The sequence below is a fragment of the Juglans microcarpa x Juglans regia genome, chromosome 1D, assembly GCF_004785595.1.
Source record: "Juglans microcarpa x Juglans regia isolate MS1-56 chromosome 1D, Jm3101_v1.0, whole genome shotgun sequence".
Lineage (NCBI taxonomy): Eukaryota > Viridiplantae > Streptophyta > Magnoliopsida > Fagales > Juglandaceae > Juglans > Juglans microcarpa x Juglans regia.
The window spans coordinates 6801332-6825775 of record NC_054594.1 but is presented as its reverse complement, the minus strand read 5'-3'; the positions used below and the strand labels follow the sequence as shown (position 1 = coordinate 6825775).

Sequence of the window (24444 nt, the reverse complement as noted above, 5' to 3'; positions counted from 1 at the left end):
TTAAATAAAAATATATTGTCGATAATAATTTTATTTCTATACCATAATTCTCCTGTACTTACATAATTTATTGAGATCTCGTTATTTTCTAGTACATGTTACTCTTCAGGAGATTCCTCTTCAGTGGATTCTTTTTCAGGACAATTTGATGTTAAAAGTTTGGATGGATCAATTGATTTTGTTGCTTGTTTTGTTGGTATAGTTTTTTCAAGAATGCCAATTTCTTTTCCTTTTCTCTTTTGGAGAATCTTATCATTTGCACCAATAGATCTTATACGCTTCAGGCATGTCTTAAATTCATTTGCTGCTTGATGTCTTGATTGTTCTACAAGGACTTCAATCAGCGCAGGGATACTAGCAGCTGGAATATGAGATTTTATTATTTTCTTACTATCAGTAAATACATCCGATAATTGATTTGCAATGTCTTGTAAATGAATAATCCTCTGAATTTTCAGTTCACATTATTTATATGAGGATCAATATGAGATAATGTGGATGCATTTCATTTTATTTCTTTATGTGCTCTAGGCCTTTTCCTAATGGTGAAAAAATTGTTTCATCAAAACGACAATATTCAAAACGTGCCCAATATAGATACCAAGTCTTCGTTGAGGGCTCATCTTAATGCGTTTGGGAGGTACAATCAGAACATAGACATCATAACCAAAAATACGAAGATGAAAAATATTTGGTGATTGACCAAAAGCAAGTTGCAATATAAAGTAATTATTATGGGCAGTTGGTCTAATCTGAACTAATGATGTAGCATGTAAAATTGCATGTTCCTAAGCAAAAACATGTAATTTGTTCTTATAAGTAAAGGTCTAGCAATTAATTGATGTCGTTTAATAAACGATTCGGCTAAACCTTTCTAAAGAAAAAAGAAAAAGAATTGACATTCTTGAAGAAACCATACCCACAAAATAAGCAACAAAATCAATTGATCCATTCAAACTTTCAACATCAAATTCTCCTGAAAAAGAACCCCTTGAAGAGGAATCTCCTGAAGAGGAACATGCACATGAAAATAACGATATCTCAATAAATTATGTAATTACATGAGAATTATGGTATAGAAATAAAATTACTGTCGACAATATATTTTTATTTAAAGTTGCAATTGACATTACTAAAAGTAATGATGAAATTGAACCACAAGCCGTGACAGAATGTCGACATAGAAACGATTGGCCAAAATGAAAAAATGCAATTAATCCAGAATTGAATTCACTTGCAATATGTAAAGTATATGGACCTATCGCCCAAACACTTAAAGGTGTTACACCAGTTGAATATAAGTACGTATTTGTACAAAAACGTAACGAGAAAAATGAAATCGTGAGATATAAAGCACGACTTGTTATACAAGGTTTCTCGCAGAAACCTAGTATTGATTTTCAAGAAACATATTTTCCTGTAATGGATTCAATTACATTCAGATTTTTTATTAGTTTGGTAGTAATGGAAAATTTGGATATGCGTTTAAGGGATGTTGATACCGCATATTTATATGAATCATTAGATAATGATATATACATGAAAATTCCAAAAGAATATAAACTGCCTAAAGCATATAATTTAAAATCCAGAAGTATTTATTCTATCAAGCTACAAAAATCATTATATGGTTTAAAACAATCCGGACGCATGTGGTGCAATCGTCTTAGCTAATATCTATTGGAAAAAAAAAAATTGAGAATAATTCAATTTGTCCATGTGTTTTTATTAAGAAGTTAGAGTCTGGATTCGTAATTATTGCAGTATATGTAGATGATTTAAATCTCATTAAGACACCAGAAGAGCTCACGAAAACTGTAACTTTTTTGAAAAATGAATTTGAAATGAAAGATCTTGGAAAAATTAAATTTTGTCTTGGTTTACAAATTGAACATATTTCAAATGGAATTTTAGTTCATCAGTCTACATATACAAAAAAAGTCATGAAACACTTTTATATGGATAAAGCTCACTCTTTGAGCACTTCAATGGTTGTTCGATCACTTGATATTGAGAATGACTCTTTTCGTTCTCGAATGGAAGATGAAGAAATTATTGATCCTGAAGTACCATATCTTAGTGCAATTGGTGCTTTAATATATCTTGCAAATTCTACAAGACCTGATATTGCATTTTCAGTCAACTTACTAGCAAGATATAGTTCTACACCAACTCGAATGCATTGGAATGGAGTTAAACATATCCTACGTTACCTTTGTGGTACGATCGACATGTGATTATTTTATCTAAAAGAATCAAGCACACAATTAATTGGATATGCAGATGCAGGTTATTTATCTGATCCGCATAAAGAGCGTTCTCAAGCAGGATACCTATTTACATATGGAGATACAACTATTTCATGGAAGTCTATCAAACAAACAAAGTAGCTACTTTTTTCAATCACTCAGAAATTATTGCAATACATGAAGCACGCCATGAATGCATTTGGTTAAGATTGGTAATTCAATGTATTCAAGAAAAATGTGGTTTACCCACAATCAAAGGCAGCTCAACAATATTATACGAAGATAATGCGGCATGCATTATGCAAATAAGAAGTGGCTACATCAAAGGTGATAGAACCAAATATATTTCACCAAAATTCTTTTATACACACGAGCTTCAAAAGGGTGGTGACATTGATGTCAAGAAAATACAGTCAAATGATAATGTGACAGATTTATTCACTAAGACTTTACCATTTACAATATTCAAAAAGTTAGTACACAATATTGGAATGCAACGTCTCAATGATCTTTTATTATGAATAATTGAAGATTTGCATACCTACGAGAAGAACTCAATTATCATCTAGATCATACTCATTTTTCCTTCACTAAGGTTTTTCTCATGGGGTTTTACTTTGCAAGATTTTAATGAGGCAATCCTAAAACATTCAGAGACACATTATAATGTTATACTCTTTTTCCTTCATCACAGGTTTTTTGCATCGAATTTTCTTTGACAATGTTTTAACGAGGCATATTCTTTGTGTATGGACATCCCAGGGGAAATGTTGTAAAATCATGTAATGTATTTGATGGATGACCATTAGTATTCTTCTATATTCATGTATCCCTATTTCCCATGTATCCATTTGATTCATGTATTGTCATTTCTTAAGTTCATGTACTCATTTACTATCATGTATCATCCATGCCTATAAAAGGGTGTCTTGAGGAGCATTTCTAGTAGATTTACAACAATACAGTTGAGAGAAATAATATTTAGTTCCTGAAGAACTAATTTTATATATTGTAGTCTTTCAATTCTCTTGCTACTTTTTTTTAAGTATGGTATTTTGTAGTTGGTTTGAGTTGGAGTTGAAGCTTGGAATGGTTTTAGCTAATTTTGTCAACTTTTCTGACATTAACTTAATTGATTTATTGGTCATTGTTAATTCTTAACTCATAATTCATGTGGGTCTTACTACAAGAAAACATCTTTTCATCAACTACTATTCATATCTCACATCTTACATCTTATAAAAAATATCTCCATATCTTATGAAAAATACCCTTACACTCTATAAAAAAAGTTATAGATATGAGGTGTGAGTAGGGGTGTAAATTTAAACCGGAAAACTGAAAAAACCAGTCTGGAACTGGTTCTTGAATTATACAAACAGGCCAGACCAGTTTGTGACTAATACTAATATATAACTATACTAATAGTATAATATTAATACTATTATATAGTCTAATATATTATAGAGCTATACTAATATATAACTATACTTTACTAAAACAGATTTGTTTACTAAAACAGATTTTTTTACTAAAACAGATTTTTTTTAGTAGTGCAGATTTTGTAATAGGAACAGATTTTTAGAACAGATTTTTTGAAGCAGTTTTTTTTTATTAACAGATTTTTATTTTTTAATGATAAATTTACATTTTAAAAAATCGGAAAACTTAACCGGACCGGACCGGAAACGGTAAAACCGGAGATACCGGTTTATGAGGGTAACCGGTGCGTAATCGGTTTTGAAAAATACAAAACTGGTACATACCGGTTCGGTTCTAAATTTTATCCAAAACCGGATCGGACCGGACCGGTTACATCCCTAAGTGTGAGAATGAATAGTGATTGATGTATAGTAAATTCTCTTGCTTCATTGCCAACTCATGCACATGTGCTCTCTTCTCTTTTATTTTCTTTTATTTTTGGATGCATTTTTCTTCATTTATACCTTCGCCAGTAACGCTTAAAAGTCCAACGTCAACACATCACAAGGCCAGGGTCTGTATGCGAGTTTCTATCTTATCTTAATTATATATTTATGAGAAAATGATTTTTACATATATTTTCAGAGGGGGTAAGTTTTGCTCATTTGTTTTTTTTTTCTTAAATGAGTAATTATGAGATATATGTAAGAAAAAAAATCACAGAGATTATATACCTGAAAATTGTATCAAACATTAACATTGTTGATTATATCTATATGTTAGTATAACACAACTAATTAATCTCATATCCATTACTATAAAATATAAATTTAGTTTTAAGTATATTTTTGCCCAAGTCATGTTCTTTACACTCTTTCTCTGCAAAAAAAATGAGATACTAGTAGTACCTCTTGCATTTTGCTTTATTCCTCAAAATGTCAACATAATTTAGAGGAAAAGATAATATGAAAGTAAAATTACTGTCAAGAAATTACCAACCTTCTTTGTCCTACATCTATTTGAAAATGACTCCATTAGGTGGTGTTGAAAAGTGAAATCAATATGAGAATAGGTCAATATATGCTCCGCTTTATATATGCTTCATTATATTCCAATCAAGGATGATAATAAATCCACTGATAACCTATCACATTTTTTTTTAGAAATAAGATAAGGATTAAGTGTAATTCATGATTAATCTGTTTATCATTTTTTTTTTTTATACAAGGTGTTATAATTTCAGCACTCTAAAAAACAAATATTCAAAAAATCAAATTAACGTAACTGGTTGTAATATGCAAATAATAATGACCAACAGACAACCAAATCCTAAGAAAATATATGATTACCGTGATTGGTTTAGTTTTCTACTTAAATTCGTTAGAAACCCGAAATAAAAAAAAATATGCTCATGTAAGATAAAAAATAAAAACAACAATAACAAAAAAAATATAAAACCATTAGACCCTAATGGTCTACATCCACGACAGGAACAGTCTAGGAGTCTTTATTATTGAAGAATGCATCAAAACTTGAATTTACAATCACTTACAACCACTGATCACTGTACAAAATATGAATTGGCTTTCTTGTTTTATCTTTTAACGAAACCACACCATAAAAACACACTTGATCATCTCCTCAACCTTCAATTTGATCTTGATAAGACTAGGGTTTGAAAAACCTATTCCGTTTCTCTCCCAAAGTCACGGCCTCCAAAATGGTAAAATGAATTGTGCTTTAGCTTTTTTGACATACAAAAAAGGCACTTGCTTTTATATACAAACTACATAATTACAAGTTTGTCATTACTGAGATATTACAAAAGTGTCATTAATCACATATTACAAAAGTGTCATTACCATATTTAAAGTATATATCCATTCACGTAAAAGCTTGACACATCTTCAATAAATCTCCACCTTGACAAATCTTTTATCCTTGCAAAGTGATCTTCTTCTTCCTCTAGACTGTTCCTGCAAAGTAATTTGAGTTCTAATAGCTCCTCATACTAATCAAATTTAGGCAGTGCCTAAACTTAGTAGTTGGGAGGGATTTTGTCATCATATCAGAAGGGTTCTGCTCAGTTGAAACATTTTCTACTTAACCTCTCCAGATCTTATTACATCTCTCACAGAATGAACTTGAATGCCTATGTGTTTAGACTTTCATGGTATACTGAATTCTTGACAAGATGTATAGTGCTTTTGTGAACTGTGATAACCCCTTTAAATATGTCTAACTCATTTAATCACATAGCTTCATTTATTGCTTATGTCATAGCAATATATTCAATTTCAGTTGTTTATAAAGAAACTACAGATTGTAAATTAGCTTTCCAACTAATAGCCCCTCCAAATGCTATAAATACATACCCAGTCAAAGACTTTCTGATATCCAAATTAGTAGCATAGTCATAATCTACAAATCCCTCTAACTCACTCCCTTGTTGCACATCCCTTCCAAACCTCAAACCTAGACACTGAGTTTCAATTAAGTACTTTAATACCCAATTCGTAGCATGCCAATGTGGGAAACACAATTAATTAATCTCATAACCATTGCTATAAAATATAAATTTAGTTTTGAGTATATTTTTGCCCAAGTCATGTTCTTTACATTCTTTCACTGCAAAAAAATGAGCTACTAGTAGTACCTCTTGCATTTTGCTTTCTTCCTCAAAATGTCAACATAATTTAGAAGAAAATATAATATGAAAGTAAAATTACTGTCAAGCAGTTACCAACCTTTTTTGCCCTACATATATTTGAAATTGACTCCGTTAAGTGGTGTTGAAAAGTGAAATCAATATTAGAATAGGTCAATGCATGCTCCGCTTTATATATGCTTCACTATATTCCAATCAAGGATGATGATAAGTCTACTGATAATTGAACACATTTATTTTTAGAAACAAAATAAGGATTAAGTGTAACTCAAGATTAATCTGTTTATCCTTTTTTTTTTTTTTTGTTCAAGGTGTTATAATTTCAACCCTCTCACAAACAAATACTCAAAAAAATCAAATTAACATAACTAGTTGTAATATGCAATTAATAATGATCAATAGACAACCAAATCTCAAGAAAATATATAATTAATGTGATCAGTTTAGTTTTCTATTTAAATTCGTTAGAAACTCGAAATCACAGTATATACTCATGTAAGATAAAAAATAAAAGCAAGAATAATTAAAGAAATGCAAAATCAAAACAAGAAATTATGTAGTTCGACCCTAATGGTCTACATCCACGGCAGGAACAGTCTAGGAGTCTTTATTATTGAAGAATGCATCAAAACTTTGGTTTACAATCACTTACAACCATTGATCACCGTACAAAATATGGATTAGCTTCTTCGTATTATCATCTAACGAAACCACACCATAAAAACACATTTGATCATCTCCTCAAACTTCAATTTGATCTTGGTAAGACTAGGATTTGAAAAACCCCTTCCGTTTCTCTTCCAAAGTCGCGGCCTCCAAAATGGTAAAGTGAATTGTGGTTCAGTTTTTTTTACATTCATGAAAGGCACTTGCCTTTATATACAAACTACATAATTACAAGTTTGCCATTACTGGGATATTACAAAAGTGCCATTAATCACATATTACAAAAATGTCATTACCATTACCATATTTACATGTATAGATCCATTCACGTAAAAGCTTGGCATGTCTTTGACAAATCTCCACATTGACAAGTCTTTTATCCTTGTAAAGTGATATTCTTCTTCCTCTAGACTGTTTAAGCAAAGTAATCTGAGCTCTAATAGCTCTCCATACTAATCAAATTTAGGCAGTGCCTAAACTTGGTAGCTGGTAGGGATTTTGTCATCATATCAGAAGGGTTTTCCTCAGTTGAAACCTTTTATACTTTAACCTCTCCAGATACTATTACATCTCTCACAAGATAAAGTCAAATGTCTATGTGTTTAGACCTTTAAATATGCCTAACTCATGTGAAAAACCATTTAACCACATAGCCTCCTTTATTGCTTCTGTCATAACAATATATTCAGCTTTAGTTGTCAATAAGGCAACTACAGATTGTAAATTAGCTTTCCAACTAATAGCCCCTCCAAATGCTGTTAATACATATCCAGTCAAAGATTTTTTAGTATCCAAATTAGCAGCATAATCAAAATCCACAAATCCCTCTAACTTACTCCCCTGTTGCACACCCCCACCAAACCTCAAATCTAGACACTGATTTCCAATTAAGTGATGTAATATCCACTTCATAGCATGCCAATGTGGGAAGCACAACTAATTAATCTCATAACCATTACTATAAAATATAAATTTAGTTTTGAGTATATTTTTGCCCAAGTTATGTTCTTAGCACTCTTTCTCTGCAAAAAAAAAAAATGAGCTTCTAGTAGTACCTCTTGCCTTTTACTTTCTTCCGCAAAATGTCAACATAATTTAGAGGAAAAGATAATATGAAAGTAAAATTACTGTCAAGCAATTACCAACCTTCTTTGTCCTACATATATTTGAAATTGACTCCGTTAGGTGATGTTGAAAAGTGAAATCAATATGAGAATAAGTCAATGCATGCTCTGGTTTATATATGCTTCATTATATTCCAATCAAGGATGATGATAAGTCCACCGATAACCAAATACATTTCTTTTTAGAAACAAGATAAGGATTAAGTGTAACTCATGATTAATTTGTTTATCATTTTTTTTTATATACAAGGTGTTATAATTTCAGCACTCTCACAAACAAATACTCAAAAAAATTAAATTAACGTAACTGGTTGTAATATGCAATTAATAATGATTAACAAACAACCAAATCCCAAGAAAATATATGATTAACCTCATCGGTTTAGTTTCGTTAGAAATCCGAAATCACAGTATATACTCATGCAAGATAAAAAATAAAAGCAAGAATAATAAAAGAAATGCAAAATGAACACAAGAAATTACGTGGTTCTACCCTAATGGTCTACATCCGTGGCATGAACAGTCTAAGAGTTTTTATTATTGAAGAATACATCAAAACTTGAGTTTACAATCACTTGCAACTATTGATCACCGCACAAAATATGAATTGGCTTCCTCGTATTATCTTCTAACGAAATCACATCATAAAAACAAACTTGATCATCTCCTCAAACTTCAATTTGATCTTGGTAAGACTAGGGTTTGAAAAACCCATTCTGTTTCTCTCCCAGAGTCACGGCCTCCAAAATGGTAAAGTGAATTGCACTTCAACTTTTTATACATACATGAAAGACACTTGCATTTATACATAAATTACATAATTACAAGTTTGCCATTATTGAGATATTACAAAAGTGTCATTAATCACTTATTACAAAAGTATCATTACCATTATCATATTTACAAATATACATCCATTCACATAAAAGCTTGACATGTCTTCAACACAAGGCGTTAGGAGTATAGAATTCAGGTTTTTTATTTGGAGAATTAAGTCATATGCCATCAGGCTCTTGACAATCTATTTATCATTTTTAATAGTTATCATAATAGTACGGATGATTATGTAAGTAAAATTATAAATACAAAATATTTATAAACAAATTTTATAAAAATAAATCTACAATTGATATGATATTTCTCTTATAAGTATATTCAACTAAGAATTATAAAATTTCTAGAAAACTCACTTGAAAAATCAAAAAACAAAATTTCAAAAATTAAAAATATAAATTTTATGGTAAAATATCATAATCTCCTTAAAATGCAATAGGCTTAAAAGCCTAGAGTACAAAACAGAACGAAATATTCATCATAACATCCCGGAGGACACTCTTTTGGACTCTTATCTCTTATACTATCATTCTATGCATTATCACTTTCCCGCCAAACTCTCTCTCCTATTCTCTCGGTAAAACCTCATCTTTTACGTCAAATCGATTCAAAGTCTTCTCTATTCTCCAACCCTTTTTGATCCTCCACACTCGCATATTACTCTGTGTTTCCTTCTGCCTTTTTTAAGCCGTTACGAAAAACAAAGCGTTTTGAGAGAGAGGTTCCTTCAAGCCCATAACGGTTCAGTTGATTTAGATTTCTATCTCTGTTTCGTTTACTCCGTTGTGTGTTTTTATTGTTGATTACTCAAATTGACAATTTTTGGTAAAAAAAATAAATAATTCATTGATTGGTTTTATATAAAGGATGTGACTTTGGGTTCGGGTTAAGATTTTCAAGGCTTTTATTACGACAGACGTGAAAACGGAAATGCTCCCTTTGTGGGTTTATGGAATTTAATTTTTTACTTGATGTAGAAGTCGGAGGGTATGGTTTCTACAACTCCTCCGTTGTCTTCTAGCAGCTGTGATAATGCGGTTCCCAAGCCAGTCTCCGTTCAAGGGTTTGTTTTTCTTATCTTTTTTTTTTTTTATCACTCTATTAATCGCTTATGATCTTTCTTAAATATATAAGATGAAAGCTTGTCTTGGTTTACTACCCTCTCACAATGGGTTGATGGTGATATACGGAAATTGCATTGCTTAATATCTTGTCAAGATACTATTAAACCCCGTTTGGATGCTAAAACTGATGGGAAAAAGAGCAATTCTGGGTGTTTTGCGTTTCTATTATCCAAATATTGAGGCATTTGAACTTTTCCAAACCATATAGCTCTATTAGTCTCAATTGAGTGAGGGAGCAACCGGAAATATCTATGTTGTTCTATTGTTAATAACTTCTTATGGAGTTGCAAACGATAAAGAACCCTCGATGTCACTATCCTATATTTTCCTTTTTTATTTTTGAATCTGAATTGTTTTGCTACTTCTTGTGGCACGAGTTGTAATTTTAGAGTGGGATGAATTTTTAGGCGGATAACAGGCCCTACAAGACGATCAACAAAGGGAGGATGGACAGAGGAGGAGGTTAGTATCTAGTTGGTATTGTATGCTTTATAGCTTCTTATTGCTTATCGGATAACTTAGTTGGGATTAGATGCATGGCCCTTTGGATCCCCTAGATTTTCTACCTGAAGTCTAGGGCCTAGAGTGGGAGGGAGAATTTTATGTGTCTACCTCAGTCTTGAGACTTCACTTTGCTAATTGGCTAAGCTTGGGGCGATGACTGTATATCCCTTGTTGTGAACAGGATAAGATATTAGCTGTTGCCGTTCAAAAGTTCAATGGCAAGAACTGGAAAAAGATTGGTGCGTATCAACCTGTGACCTAACTTATTTTTTATCCCTTTTTTTATAGTATGTCTGATTTCGCTCTGATTAGTGGTGTTGGTAATAAAGAATACAATAGCTTTTGGCTTGAACCAATGGTTTGCGAGTCAAAAACCTCTGAGACAAGAGACAGAGAGTTCCAAGCCTTTTCACCCTCCCAAAAATAGAATATAACACAAAGTGATGTTGATTTGATATCCTTTACAGCTGAATGCGTTCCTGATAGAACTGATGTTCAGTGCCTGCATCGCTGGCAGAAGGTTCTCAATCCCGATCTTGTTAAAGGGCCTTGGAGCAAGGAGGTGCAATAACATTCACATTGGTTCTTTCAAGAAGGTCTTGTTTTCAAGTTTGGTATGTGATTTTGATTTTCTTATCTGCAACTTCCAGGAAGATGATCTCATCATTGAGCTGGTTGCAAAGCAGGGGAAAAAGAAATGGTCTGAGATAGCAAAATTCTTGCCAGGCCGTATAGGCAAGCAATGTAGAGAAAGGTAGGTGCAGTCTGATCAATAAGTACAATTTATCCAGTTTCTCTTCTGCATAATTTTATTTATTCATTTACTCATTGTCATATATGTGATGTGCATGCACATTATCTACACACAGACACACAATTGAGTGCATGTGTGGCAGACACATTTGTGCATGTCTCTATATGCAGTAACTGCTTTAGCTTCCCCTATGAATTTTTCTTTTTCTGTTTAAAGGAAGCCCCATTTATATTTCCTTTCCATTGAAGAGATAAAATAAATAAATCTAAATCAAACTGCTATTTTCTTCTTTCTTTGTTTAGGTGGCACAACCATTTAAATCCAGATATAAAAAAAACAGCATGGACCAAAGAAGAGGAATTGATTCTCATTAAGGCCCACCAAACATATGGGAACAAGTGGGCTGAAATAGCAAAGTTTCTGGATGGAAGGTATGTGACTCTGAAAGTATTAAATGAAAACCATATAACTGAAAGTTTATATAAGACAGTGGAAATTAAAATTTCTCTCCAAAAAAATGAAATTTGGTGTAGCTGGTGTGTCTGATTGAATCAAATAGGTGCTGTTTATTCTCTCATAATGCAGATAGTTTCAGGATAAACCAGACACCGATTAAAAAAGAAAGCTGTATTGGTTAAGACAACTTTTTTTGGTCCAGGGTTAGGCACCTGGACAAAACATACCAGGTTTTTCTTATAATCATTATTTACTGTTTCACATAGTTATTTGACCTTTATACATGTAATTTCTTATCTGATTTATTGTCATCTATCCTCTCTCTTTCTTTTTTTCTTTTTCTTTTTCTTTTTTTTTTTTTTTTGGGGGGGGGGGGGGGGTATGAGCTTTAGATCATAATGTGTTTTTCACATGCACCAAGTACTGTTTGGAGATGCATGCTCTTGTTGTCTAGATGGCTAAATTTGATAGTCTGTATTTCCTTATTAAGTATGGATTTGAGTTAATTGTTGGCCTGTTATGATTCTTACAGGGAGCATGCTGCATTAGTATAAGCTTTGATAAAGGCAATTATATGCAGGGCTAGTCTTTAGAGATTTTACTCAGGATACATTAATATTAGTCTAACCTTTTCAATTTAATGGATCCATTAAAATTGAATATTTACATTATGAAATTAGCTGAATTGAATACATTGGTGGAGAGTGTTTTTTTCTTTTAGTTGAGGAGGAACTTCTTATAACTTATATATCATTTAATATGAACAGGACAGAAAACTCAATAAAAAATCACTGGAACTGCTCGGTGAGGAAGAAATTAGAATCGATAAATTTAGCTTGTGGTTCTGGTCCTTACAGTCATAAAGCAAAAGCTGAATGCATAAAGTCTGAAGAGGTTAAAGAAAGCTGTGATCAGAAATTGAACTTTGAGGGAAGTGCAGACACTTGTTCACTGGATTTGATTCTTGAAATGAGGGAAAGTAATTTGCAACCTTCAAATAAAGAGGATTGCAGGTCTTTGAAAGGAGGGGAAAATGACTTAACAAAACCCCGATGTAGAACAAATTTGCATGATGGGGATGCAGCTTCTTGTGGTCCGAGTGGCAAACAATGCCAGGACCGTGCTAATAATGGCAACACATTCAGAGAGCCCTATCATGCAGCTATCAAGACCAATGAATTATGTTGTACTTCCTCTAGTCATCAAGTAAAGTTTCAATGTCTAGGTGAACAAGTCCACGAGCCTGATAAATCTGTCAATCCATTGCCTTCTGGAGGACTTTCTCGACCCTTGCAGAGTACACGCTCAGATATTTCAGGGTGTAACATATTAACTTCTAATTTTCTTCATGGGTTAGCTTTTCCTGCCGCTGCTAGGAGATTGCATGAATCTTCTTATGTGCCACAACACAATGTTTGTTATGCGGACTATGAAAATAGGAACTCAAAACTTTGTGGCCAAAATAAGGATCCTCTTTCATCTAGGACAGCATGTGAAACTTATGAGGAAAGTAAAAATTTTCGAGCCCCTGCAAACTTGGAGGATTCAAACAGTTCATTGTGCTATAAACCACTCTTCCAAAAGGATTTAAACACACTTTTGAAAACAAGTACATTTCCAAGTAAAGATAGCTATATTCAAACAGCTTCAAGTCCAGTTTCTTTTAATTCGCCATCAAGCCACAATACAGGAATAACTGTTGATGGTAGCAGTCCAGAATCTATATTGAGGAGCGCTGCACGGAGTTTTATAAATACTCCATCTATCATTAGAAAACGAAGACTCAAAATTTCCAGGAAATTTGACAATCTAAATCAGAAGGATGGTGTTTGTTCACTGGAAGAAAACAGAGATAACTCGGACAATAGTCACCACTTGTTATCATGTGACAGACATGATAACAATGGTGTTCTATCCAATGAGAAGCAACTTTTCCTGCCTCCTCTGAAGTCTCAGAAGCTTGGAAGTTCTGCTGCTGTAAAATCTATAGAAAAATGCCTGGAACATGCATTTGATTCTGAGTGGGCATCTACCAACATTAAATAGAAATCAGTTGCCAATGATTATTCTAGTGCTGATGGTGGTTAAGATTGGTGGATTGTTCAAGAGTCTGGTAGAAAGGTTTCTTTCAAGAATTCAAGGTCGATGAGGAGACGAGCTAAAACATGTTGATATGAAATTGGTGAGTTACTTTTGCCAATCTTTTGTTTCCCATTGCTGCATCTTCACTTCCCTGCACTTTTGCCGATCTGTGGTTTGGGTGCCTTCATTTGTGCTCTCCCTATATAATATAACTAATTATGAACCAGTTGAAAATAGTCTAACAGAAAAAAATATAAAATATAAAATATATATATATATATAATATCCAGAATATGATAAGATTACCACAGATATATAGTGCCTTCATTTCTTGCAGGTGAATTATCAATTTGTGTACATGTTCAATTTCGATACACCTCGTAATGGCATGGACTGATGGGATAGGATTTGTGCAGCCAACTCAATGAAAGAACAAATAACACCTCCTCAATAGTGGGCAACAATGATAATTTGTACAGCTACATGACTGACTGTTCTGGAAACTTTAGTAAGCGATATTTTGATTTTTTTCAATAAAAGATCTACTGAATCCAATTTTACTAGTGCTAGTCTTCTTTATACGTATCATGAAAGTCAGCAACTAAGCTGGTGGTTTTGAGAGCAGGAATGGTACTCTTCTTTCCATGGTTATGGAGTTCCAAAATATAGAACTTAGGTGGGCATGGCACAGCTTTTTGTGGCTCACAGCCAAGGCATGCTAGGGGTCATGTCCAATCCTTTCTCCCTCATCTCCTCCTCTATTTCCCTACTATTTTTCTCTCTGTCTCTACCTCTTGCTGTATCTAGTGCCTCTATCTCGTCCTCTCGCCATCTCCATCTGATCAACTCAGGCTCTGTCCCTGTTTAACAGTCCTAATCATGTGAATGTTCAATGTGGATTACAAGACACAAACAAAAGCTCACACAAGCTCTCTCAGACGAGGCTCATAATACTAATGTATGCGTGTTTAGAATTAGCATTTGGAATTGTGTTTGGTTTCCCTGGAATTGGGTTTCTGAATGAGTGTTGAATTGGTGGAACTGACTTTGTGAAATTGGGTTTCATAACCCGAAAATTTGAAACCCTAATAAGCGCCACAGCAATTGGACCGGCAACCTACCCACCCGCTCAATGAATACGGGTGGGGAAGGGAAGGGGAGGGGAGGGGCGGGGCGGGGCGAGGGCAGGGTCAGAGAGGTTAGCTACCCAGCCTAAGTCTATGAATCGTTTATTTTATTTTATTTTTTTAAATCCTAATAATAATTTTCTAGAGAGGTTTCAACCTATAGAGTAATATTTTAAGTTCCCTTAATAATTATACAAATACAAATCACTGGTGCTGTAAAAGTTAGCTTAGTTGGGATAATGATCTTTATATATATCTATATATATAATCCCAATAAAGTAGCACTTGAAGTATATTATTATATTGTAAGCTGCAACAATAAATAAAAATTAGTGTTATATATACTAACATTTTTACTTACAAGACTTATTTAGTTAGTTTTCTTTTGAATTTCAAATTTCATGATTTTCAGCATATAAATAACTGTCATATGAAGAAGTTTTTTTATAATTTTTTCTTAAGTATACTTAGTATTTTTCAACAAAAATAGAAATCCCGAGATTAAGCATCCAATTGTCCATCAAAAGATCTATCATACCTCTAAGATCAATTAATCTAAAATGTAATCAAGCTCCAGTAATAATATTGATCGATATAAAATAGCAAAGCAGGGAACTCAACAAGCCAGTTTAGGTATGAATGTTGGGACAGACATGATCTTAAAATGTTTTCATCCCCAATCAACCTACTGATATATAATATTTTAAGTAGTTTTTTATTTATTTAAATAATTAATTTATAAAGCTAGTTAAAATTTATTACACGAGTTGACTCGTGATTAAGAATGATAAAATTAAAGATGAAAACCAGCATTGTTCATGTTAGGATTAGATAATTTATAGCCTATTAAAGTAATAATAAATAATAATAATATATAAGGGCACCAAAATTGTTGTTTTGTTGGTAAAACGACCAACCTTTGAAAAAGGATTTTCCTTGTAGTTTAATACATGCATGCATGTCATCCCCATGCGACAGATTACCGTAAGTTTAATTGTTGAAGTTTCTTTAAATCTGATATGAATCCAATGTAACATTAAATAATTGAGGATTCAGTTTCATTTAGTGGTTTGGATTCAGAGATGAATTGAGATGGTTTGTGAATAGTAGAATAAAAGTTGAATTATTTATTATATTTTATGTGGAGATTTGGAAAAGTTGTTTTGAAATTTGAAAAAGTTGAATTGTTTATTATATTTTGTGAAAATTTGAAAAAATTGTAATGATGAGATGAAATGAGTAGAGGTGGGTTTTGAACGCAAACAAGATTGAATATGATGAGTTCATATAGAATTGGAATTTAATCCAAATCAGATGTTCAGAACTGATAATTTTATACTTTTACTGGTTAGACTCAAGCAAAATTCGACACGGTTGAGTAAGAGCTCTAATATTTATATGGATGCAACTTGTTTAAAACGGACAGACACATGAAAAATTGAATCACATGATTGTTTTATCTATATGAATCATTATTACTATTACCCCTTGTCGAGTTCGCCCAATGTCGCAATTTTCCGCCACCATACTCACCATCCCCATGCCTCAAAGACCTCTCATCAGCACATGTGTCCGAGCCCGCGCTGCCTTCGACGCCATCCGATTCGTCCGCCTCCCAGCCACGTGGAGCCTGCCCTCTCTTCGTCATTTTCGAGTCCTTCAGTCTACTATTGGAGTATAGCCTCTCATATAAACAAAATGGAATTAAAATCAAAGGAGGAAAAGCCAAAAGTAGAGAAGTCAAATAATTCTGTTATTTATGTTATTTTTCTGTTATTTCTTCAAGTGTATATAAACACTAGTTCACTTCTTGTAAATTCATTAGATCAATTCATGAAGAGAAACACTACTATGCCGCTCTACTCTTATCGTTCCATTTGACCGCTTGGCAATTTTTTTTTTTTTTTTTTTTACTTAGTGATTAAGGAAGTGCTTTTAAATATATTGGTGTATTTTTTTATTTTTTAAAAATATTTAAATGTAATAAAAAAATATGAAAAAAAAAAAGAAAAAAAAGTACCGTCCAGCAGTAAGAGTGGGGTGGCATAGTAGCCCCACTCATTCATGAAAGGTTTTCATTTTCTCCTTCCTTTGTTTCTGTTCTCGAGTTACACTTTGTACTCATCAGAAAATCAACATGGGATCAAATTGAAATATTTTGCTTCTGCAAATTCATCTTCATCTTCTCATATGTAAAAACTTTGAAATTCTTGCAATCTGCATTCCTCTCTTGCTAAGTTCTTCTTACACTTTCCTTTCTTGCATTTTCTTGGATAGATTTCCGAAATGGAATCTGTCAATACTGACACTTCTGCCAATTCTTTTCGTCCTCCCATAAATCCCTCAGATGATTCTTCTAGTCTTTTTTATCTACATCCAAGTGACAATCCTAGTGCTCTTCTCGTCCCAAAACTTTTTGTGGGAGACAACTACATTGCTTGGAGTCGATCAATCACCATAGCCTTGACTGTCAAGAACAAGGTAGCCTTTATTGATGGTTCAATCATTGCTCCTTCTACTAATCAGCGTGTTAATCATATTGCTTGGTTGCTTGCCAACACCTTGGTACTTTCTTGGCTCATGAATTCCATTTCGAAAGACATAAGAAATAGCTTGCTTTATGTTGCATCTGCTGTGGATCTCTGGAATGAGTTAAAAACTAGATATTTATGAAGTGATGGCCCAAAAGTTTTTCATCTTGAAAAATCTCTAAGTTGTATAAACCAGGGTTCATCATCAATTACAAAGTATTTTAGTGCCTTTAAGACTCTTTGGGATAAATATGTCAGTTATAGACCATTCTCAGTGTGTACCTGTGGAAAGATGGCTTCTTGCACTTGTGAGTTGTTCAATTTCTTGCTACTTCGACAGCAGTCAGATTATGTCTTGAAGTTTCTTATTGGCTTAAATGATTCCTATGCTTCAATAAGGAGTCAATTATTGATTGTTGTTCCATTGCCTAGCATGGCTAAAGTGTTTTCTTTACTGCTTCAAGAAGAAAGTTAGAGGCAACTTACCAATTCTTCAAGTACTGAAAGACATGCTTTGTTAGCAAAGCAATTTACTCAACCTCATCAGCATATTCAGTCCAAATTCTCCAAAGAGAAGTCGAAGAAATCCTCACTGTATTGTACTCATTGTGGCTATAATGGTCATACAATTGACAAATGTTTCCAAATGCATGACTATCCCCCTAGATGAACTGGATCTAAGAGAAAAAGAAATCCTCCCTCTACACATGCAACCATTTCAACTAAAGAGATTTATATTCAAAATAGTAATGAGAACCAAAGGTTTTCTTTAACTGCTGAAGAGTTTAATAACCTTCTAGCACTTGCCAACTCAAATTCACCCACTCAAAATGCTAATTCATCTACAACAACTATGAATTTAGTTACTACCTCTCAATTTTCTGGTAATACTTTTACTCGATGTAATTCTGCTTCTACCAAGTTAAATTCTAATTTTTCTTGGATCCTAGACACTGGTGCAATAGATCATATGATCTATTCACCTCTTCTATATTCCTCTACCCCTACACCAATTACAAGTTCTATTAATCTTCCTAATGGCCAAACTGTTCCAGCATCATACACTGGGACAATGAATATCTCTAGCACATTATATTTAAACAATGTTTTGTGTGTCCTTAGTTTATCATTCAATCTTTTATCTGTTTCTAAACTAACCAAAGATTCTAATCTTTGTCTATCTTTTTTTGGCTCTTATTACCTTTTACAGGACCAATCAATGAAGAAGATGATTGGGATTGCATTTGAGAAACAAGGACTTTACCATCTATCTCAAGCTTTCTTGAAAGCTCATTCCTGCTATCAATATCAGTTTAATTCTCCACCATGTTTTGCTTCAGCCACTACTCAAAACTAGTTAAACCTTTGGCACTACAGATTAAGTCATGTCTCAAATTCTAGAATACCTTTTCTTAGACAAATAGAGAATTCAATAACATTTGATTGTACAAATGTCTATGAAATCTGTCCACTAGCAAAGCAGAAAAAGCTTTCCTTTCCTGTATCACAACATATTTCTAATAAAAAGTTTGAATTGATTCATTGTGATATATGGGATCCTTTTGCTACTATTTCATATTATGGTTTTAAATTTTTCTTAACTGTAGTAGATGATTGTACAAGATGCACTTGGGTTTTCATGCTTAGAACAAAATCTAAAGTTTCATTTTTACTGCCAAACTTTTGTAAAATGGTTACAACACAAATTGACACTTCTGTCAAAACCATAAGAACAGACAATGGTTCAGAATTCATTCTTGCAAATTTTTTTAATGAAAATGGCATTTTGCATCAAGGGAGTTGTGTAGAAACTCTACAATGAAATGGAGTTGTTGAAAGAAAACATCAACATTTATTAAACACAACTAGAGCTTTAATGTTTCAAACAAACTTACCTCTAACTTTTTGGAGTGACTGTGCGTTGACTGCAGCACATATTATAAATCGAATTCCAATCCCTTTTCTTCAAAACAAAACACCTTTTGAAATGTTATTTGACAAACCACCTAATCTTTCTCATTTGAAAGTTTTTGGCTACTTATGCTTTGCATCTACACTTATTAATCACAAACAAAAGTTTGATCCAAAAGCTACTAAATGTCTATTTTTAGGATATCATTCTGATGTCAAAGGTTACAAACTCATGGACTTGAACACAAACATAATTTTCATCTCCAGAAATGTTGTGTTTCATGAAGCCAATCTCCCATTCAAAGCTCTTCCACTTAATTTTGAAGTACCTACATTTTTGTTTCCTCATTCAGAGTTTCAACATGATCCTATCTATCCTGATCTAAATGCACCCTCAGCAACCTCCAATGAACCAATTTTATCTCATACAAATATTCCTATCTCTTATGATCTAAACATACCTTCAGTAACCTCTAATGAACCAATTTCATCTCATATAAACACTAATCATCATCAAACTGCTTCACCTAATTCACATATCAGAAAATCAACTAGAATTAAACAACCACCAAAATTTTTGTAGGATTATTATTGTGGTATTGCCTCATTGTTTCCATATGCAAACAATCCATCTACTTCTACTGGTTGCTTCTCTAATAAAGGCAATTTCTATCCTATATCTTCCTTTCTTTCTGCTAGTAGACTTTCAGTACCACACAAAGCCTTTTTAGCCTCTATTTCTACTCTCAAGAACCCAAAACATACAAATAAGCTGCAAAATTACCTGAATGGCAAGCTGCTATGAAAAATGAACTTGATGCTTTAGAGTTAAAAAAAAAAACTTGGAAACTTGTTACTCTACCTAAAAATAAACAGACCATAGGTTGTAAATGGATTTTTCTAGTTAAATACAAAGCTGATGGAACTAGAGAAAGGCACAAAGTAAGATTGGTAGCTAAAAGCTACACTCAACAAGAAGGTTTAGACTTCTTTGATACTTTCTCTTCAGTGGCAAAAATCACTTCCATTCGACTATTATTGGTTGTTGTTGCAATTAGAGGTAGGAACATTCACCAATTAGATGTAAATAATGCATTTTTACATGGTGAATTACATGAAGGAGTTTATATTGAAGTGCCCCCTGGATTGACTACTACACAGTCCAACACAGTTTGCAAACTTTTAAAGAATCTTTATGGCCTGAAGCAGGCCTCTCGACAATGGTTTGCAAAGCTTTCTCATGCCCTTCTTGATTATGGCTTCATTCAAGGCAATTCTGATTGCTCACTATTTATCAAGAAAACTACTACTTCCTTCATAGTATTACTAGTTTATGTAGGTGATGTTCTACTAGCTAGTGATAATTAGTTTGAAATTCAAAAACTCAAGACCTTTTTGTATGACAAGTTCACTATTAAGGACTTAGGAGAACTTAAGTACTTCCTTGGATTGGAAGTAGCTAGATCAAAGTCTAGAATTTCACTCTGTCAAAGAAAGTATGCTTTAGACATACTTCAAGATACGGGTCTCATTGGTTCCAAGCCAGCTACATTTCCAATAGAATCCAATCTCAAGCTCACTGTAAATGATCCAAATCTTTATGAGGATGCTTTAACCAATAGAAGGCTAGTTGGCAGATTACTATATTTAACAATCACAAGGCCTGATCTCGCCTATGTTGTTCAAGTTCTCAGCCAATTTCTTGCCAAAACAGCTGTCTCTCATTATCAAGCTGATGTTTGAGTGCTTAGGTGCTTAAAAGCAACACCAGGCCAAGAGTTGTTCTTCTCTTCCTCTTCAGACTTGAAGCTTAAAGCTTTTTCAGATAGTGACTAGACAGGTTGTACAGACACTTGAAGAAGTGTTAAAGGCTTTGGTATTTTTCTAGGAGATTCATTAATCTCATGGAAATCGAAGAAACAAGCTACAATTAGTCGATCATCTGCAGAAACAGAATACAGGGCTTTTGTAGCAACTATATGTGAAGTGCAGTGGCTACTCTATGCTCTACAAGATCTTAGTGTTGATCATCTTCAACCAACAATGCTCTACACTGACAACAAATCAACTCTCTCTATTGCCACTAATCCAGTTCAACACGAGAAAACAAAGCACATACAAATAGATTGTCATCTTGTTAGGGAAAAGCTGCAGCAAAACATCATCAAACTTTTTTACATTCCTTCGAGATTACAATCAGTAGACATCTTCACCAAGCCTCTCGAGTCATTGCCTTTTCATCATATTCTTCGCAAGATGAACATTCTAAACATCCATGTTCATATTGAGGGGGGTGTTTAACTCGATGGACTGAGTTAAATACCGAGTTTCCCAAACTCGATTCCTCCAAGTATGTTGCCTCCAACAGTGTTTAATCAAGATGGGGTACTCCATGTATTTGTACCATAGAAGCAAATACAAAGAAATGAAGGGTATTATTGTAAAGAAGTTCAACGAGCTCGAGCCTCATGCACTTATATGGCTGTAAATGAACAAGGCTACTGGATAGGCAGTTCAAAATCGACTCAATTAAGTTTGAATTCGACTCAATTCGGTTATTAAATGATACATATTCGTATAAAGCTCGCGTGACTCGATTAATGTTCGTGAACAAATTTGTATAAAACTCAACTTAACTCTCCAGTTCGACTTGTATATGTTTATATGCACATATATATACAACTATATATATACATTATATTATATATGTATATAGTCCACTACATATATGATAAGTGTAATTTTTATATGATTTTTATTACTCTTTTACTAGTAAAAATTGTTAGTTTTCCTTTATTTCTTTTGATTTTTTTTATTTTCTTGTGTTTGAAGGAACGAGAACATTTAGTATACAAGAAGGGCATTTTGGTACATTAAATGCCAGGAAAGGTCAAAGGGGTTTAACGTAATCCCGGATTGGAAGCGTCTATGCATAGTTTTTGAATATTCTCACCATATCTCTAGCGTTAGAGATCAGATTGAGTTGATTCAAAAGGCATTGGAAAGCTAGCTTAACGGGCTACAATTAATCCTGAAATAGAGTTGTTGTAATTCTCACACTTTCCAAGCAAAAAATGGCCCGTAATCTAAGCCTGAAAATTTGCAGAATTGACAGCGCAGATTGGGGATTGATTTTCTTTCCTTGTGAGGATGGCTTCAACGAAAAAAGAAGAGTATTAAGAGTCTATGACTTGGCTTTGGAGGGGAGCAGCCAACATCAAGGAAGAGTCGGCTTTTTGAGTTTCTTTCTTTATTCCGAATCTCTTTCAATTGCTGGATGTTAAACTCTTTGATTATATTTTTATTTAGTTTTATTATGAACTAAATTCTATTTTCTAGGGCTATGATGTAGCCTAACTATGATTATGTGAATCTTTCTTTAATTGAATTAATTTAGTATTTGTTTCATTTTGTTGAGTAGTTTATTCTGGACTTAATGCTTGTAAATGATTAATCACCATTTACATGATTTGGGATTCAATTTGAGACTGAGAAGTGATAACTATTTCAACCTATGTTTGAGATACCATAAGGAATCCATAGGATAGATATATCTATGGACTTGTGTAATTTTTATAAGGGTTTCTTTGCTCTTAATGAATTTTGACAGGTTTAGAATTTTCACAAAGACGTGAAAAAATTGCTTGGTGGGATATTTTGTTAATACTTGAGAAAAATTAATGAATAAATTAGAGAGACTTGATTATCAACAATAGGAAATAATTATAATTAATTCAATTAGGAAATTCGCATAGGATTACTTATGGTGAATTGGAAACCCTAGAATTTTGTTTTCTTGATCTCAATTTGCTTATCTAAATTTAGTTACATTAAGTTTTCTAGTTCAACAATTCATTTCTATTCGAATTATCAAACATATCATAATTTAATAAATTTTAGTACTTATAAGTAATTTTTTTATCCTCGTGGGATGATACTCTTACTTATTCACTTTATTACTTGTTACAATTCGTGCACTTGCAATTTCAACCAACAATATACTATATATATATATATATATATATATATATATCATACAGAACTTATGATCAATACATATGTTATGTATGTATGCTATATGTGTATATAATATTAGCTATAACTTCCCAAATATCATATAAGAATTTATGCTTACATATAGACATAGTAGTGTAATAGTATTTATGCATACCTATAGTTATCACTTATCCCGTATTATTACCCTTATTAGTAGTATCTAATATAAATAATGTGAATTTTTACTATTTATAGCTCGAGTTTTCAAGTTGAGTTCAATCTTATTTTTCATTTAACCGAGCTGAGCTCAATTAGAATTCTAGGCTCAACTTATAATCTGTTGGATTATTTCAAATATTTTCTTCAATTTGACTTTCTTTTGATGTTTCTCTCTAATGTGAGTTTTTGTTAGTCTCATATTAAAAAGACAAGCAAATTTTTAGTAGTTTATAAGTGAATAGATTTCACAATACATAAATTAGAATATAAAGGTAGATACACAATAATAGTATCACCCAGTGCGAAGCACTGACCACACACACGCACGCGACGTATAGACGCTTTAGCACTTAGTATATATGCATCATCGCAAGTGACGGAAGGGTTTTAATTCAAACAAAATTATGCGTTCTTTCATTTTTTTTTTTTTACATTTATTATTAATTGTCAATGAAATTTATTTATTTTTATTTAAATTCAAATGAAACATTACAATTGCTACTATTACATCTGTTTGTTCTAAGATTAGTGTTAAGAATTTGGAATCTGCATACTATATAAACATTATTGTATTTTGAAGACATACTTGCCAGATTCTCTTTTACAAAACTCAATTCATGAGTGAGATATAATATTTATTTAAGAGAAAGATTAACAATCGTCTCATTGTTTACCATTTTCAATCTCTGGTTGCTCTTATTTTTCTAACATAATCGAGCCGAGCTCAAATCCATTAACATACTAAACGAGCAAATAATGTACTCATGTCGGTCTCTA

General features: G+C 32.8%; 1 protein-coding gene across 1 annotated transcript; it reads left to right on the top strand.

The window, feature by feature from the left end:
- Positions 1 to 9537: 9537 nt before the first annotated feature.
- Positions 9538 to 14446, top strand: LOC121242679. Its single transcript, XM_041140605.1, has 8 exons — positions 9538 to 10026; positions 10495 to 10549; positions 10773 to 10830; positions 11059 to 11153; positions 11242 to 11345; positions 11648 to 11776; positions 12569 to 13983; positions 14221 to 14446. Exons 1-7 carry the CDS (start codon positions 9953 to 9955, stop codon positions 13845 to 13847), a joined length of 1794 nt encoding a protein of 597 aa, XP_040996539.1. The 5' UTR covers positions 9538 to 9952; the 3' UTR covers positions 13848 to 13983; positions 14221 to 14446.
- The last annotated feature ends 9998 nt before the right edge of the window (positions 14447 to 24444 follow it).

Excerpts from the sequence above, each read along its gene's own strand:
- LOC121242679 (XM_041140605.1), top strand. The coding sequence starts at position 9,953 with ATGGTTTCTACAACTCCTCCGTTGTCTTCTAGCAGCTGTGATAATGCG. Across the intron at positions 11,154-11,241 it reads AAGGGCCTTGGAGCAAGGAG|GAAGATGATCTCATCATTGA; the intron begins GTGCAATAACAT and ends TGCAACTTCCAG. Across the intron at positions 11,346-11,647 it reads GGCAAGCAATGTAGAGAAAG|GTGGCACAACCATTTAAATC; the intron begins GTAGGTGCAGTC and ends TTCTTTGTTTAG.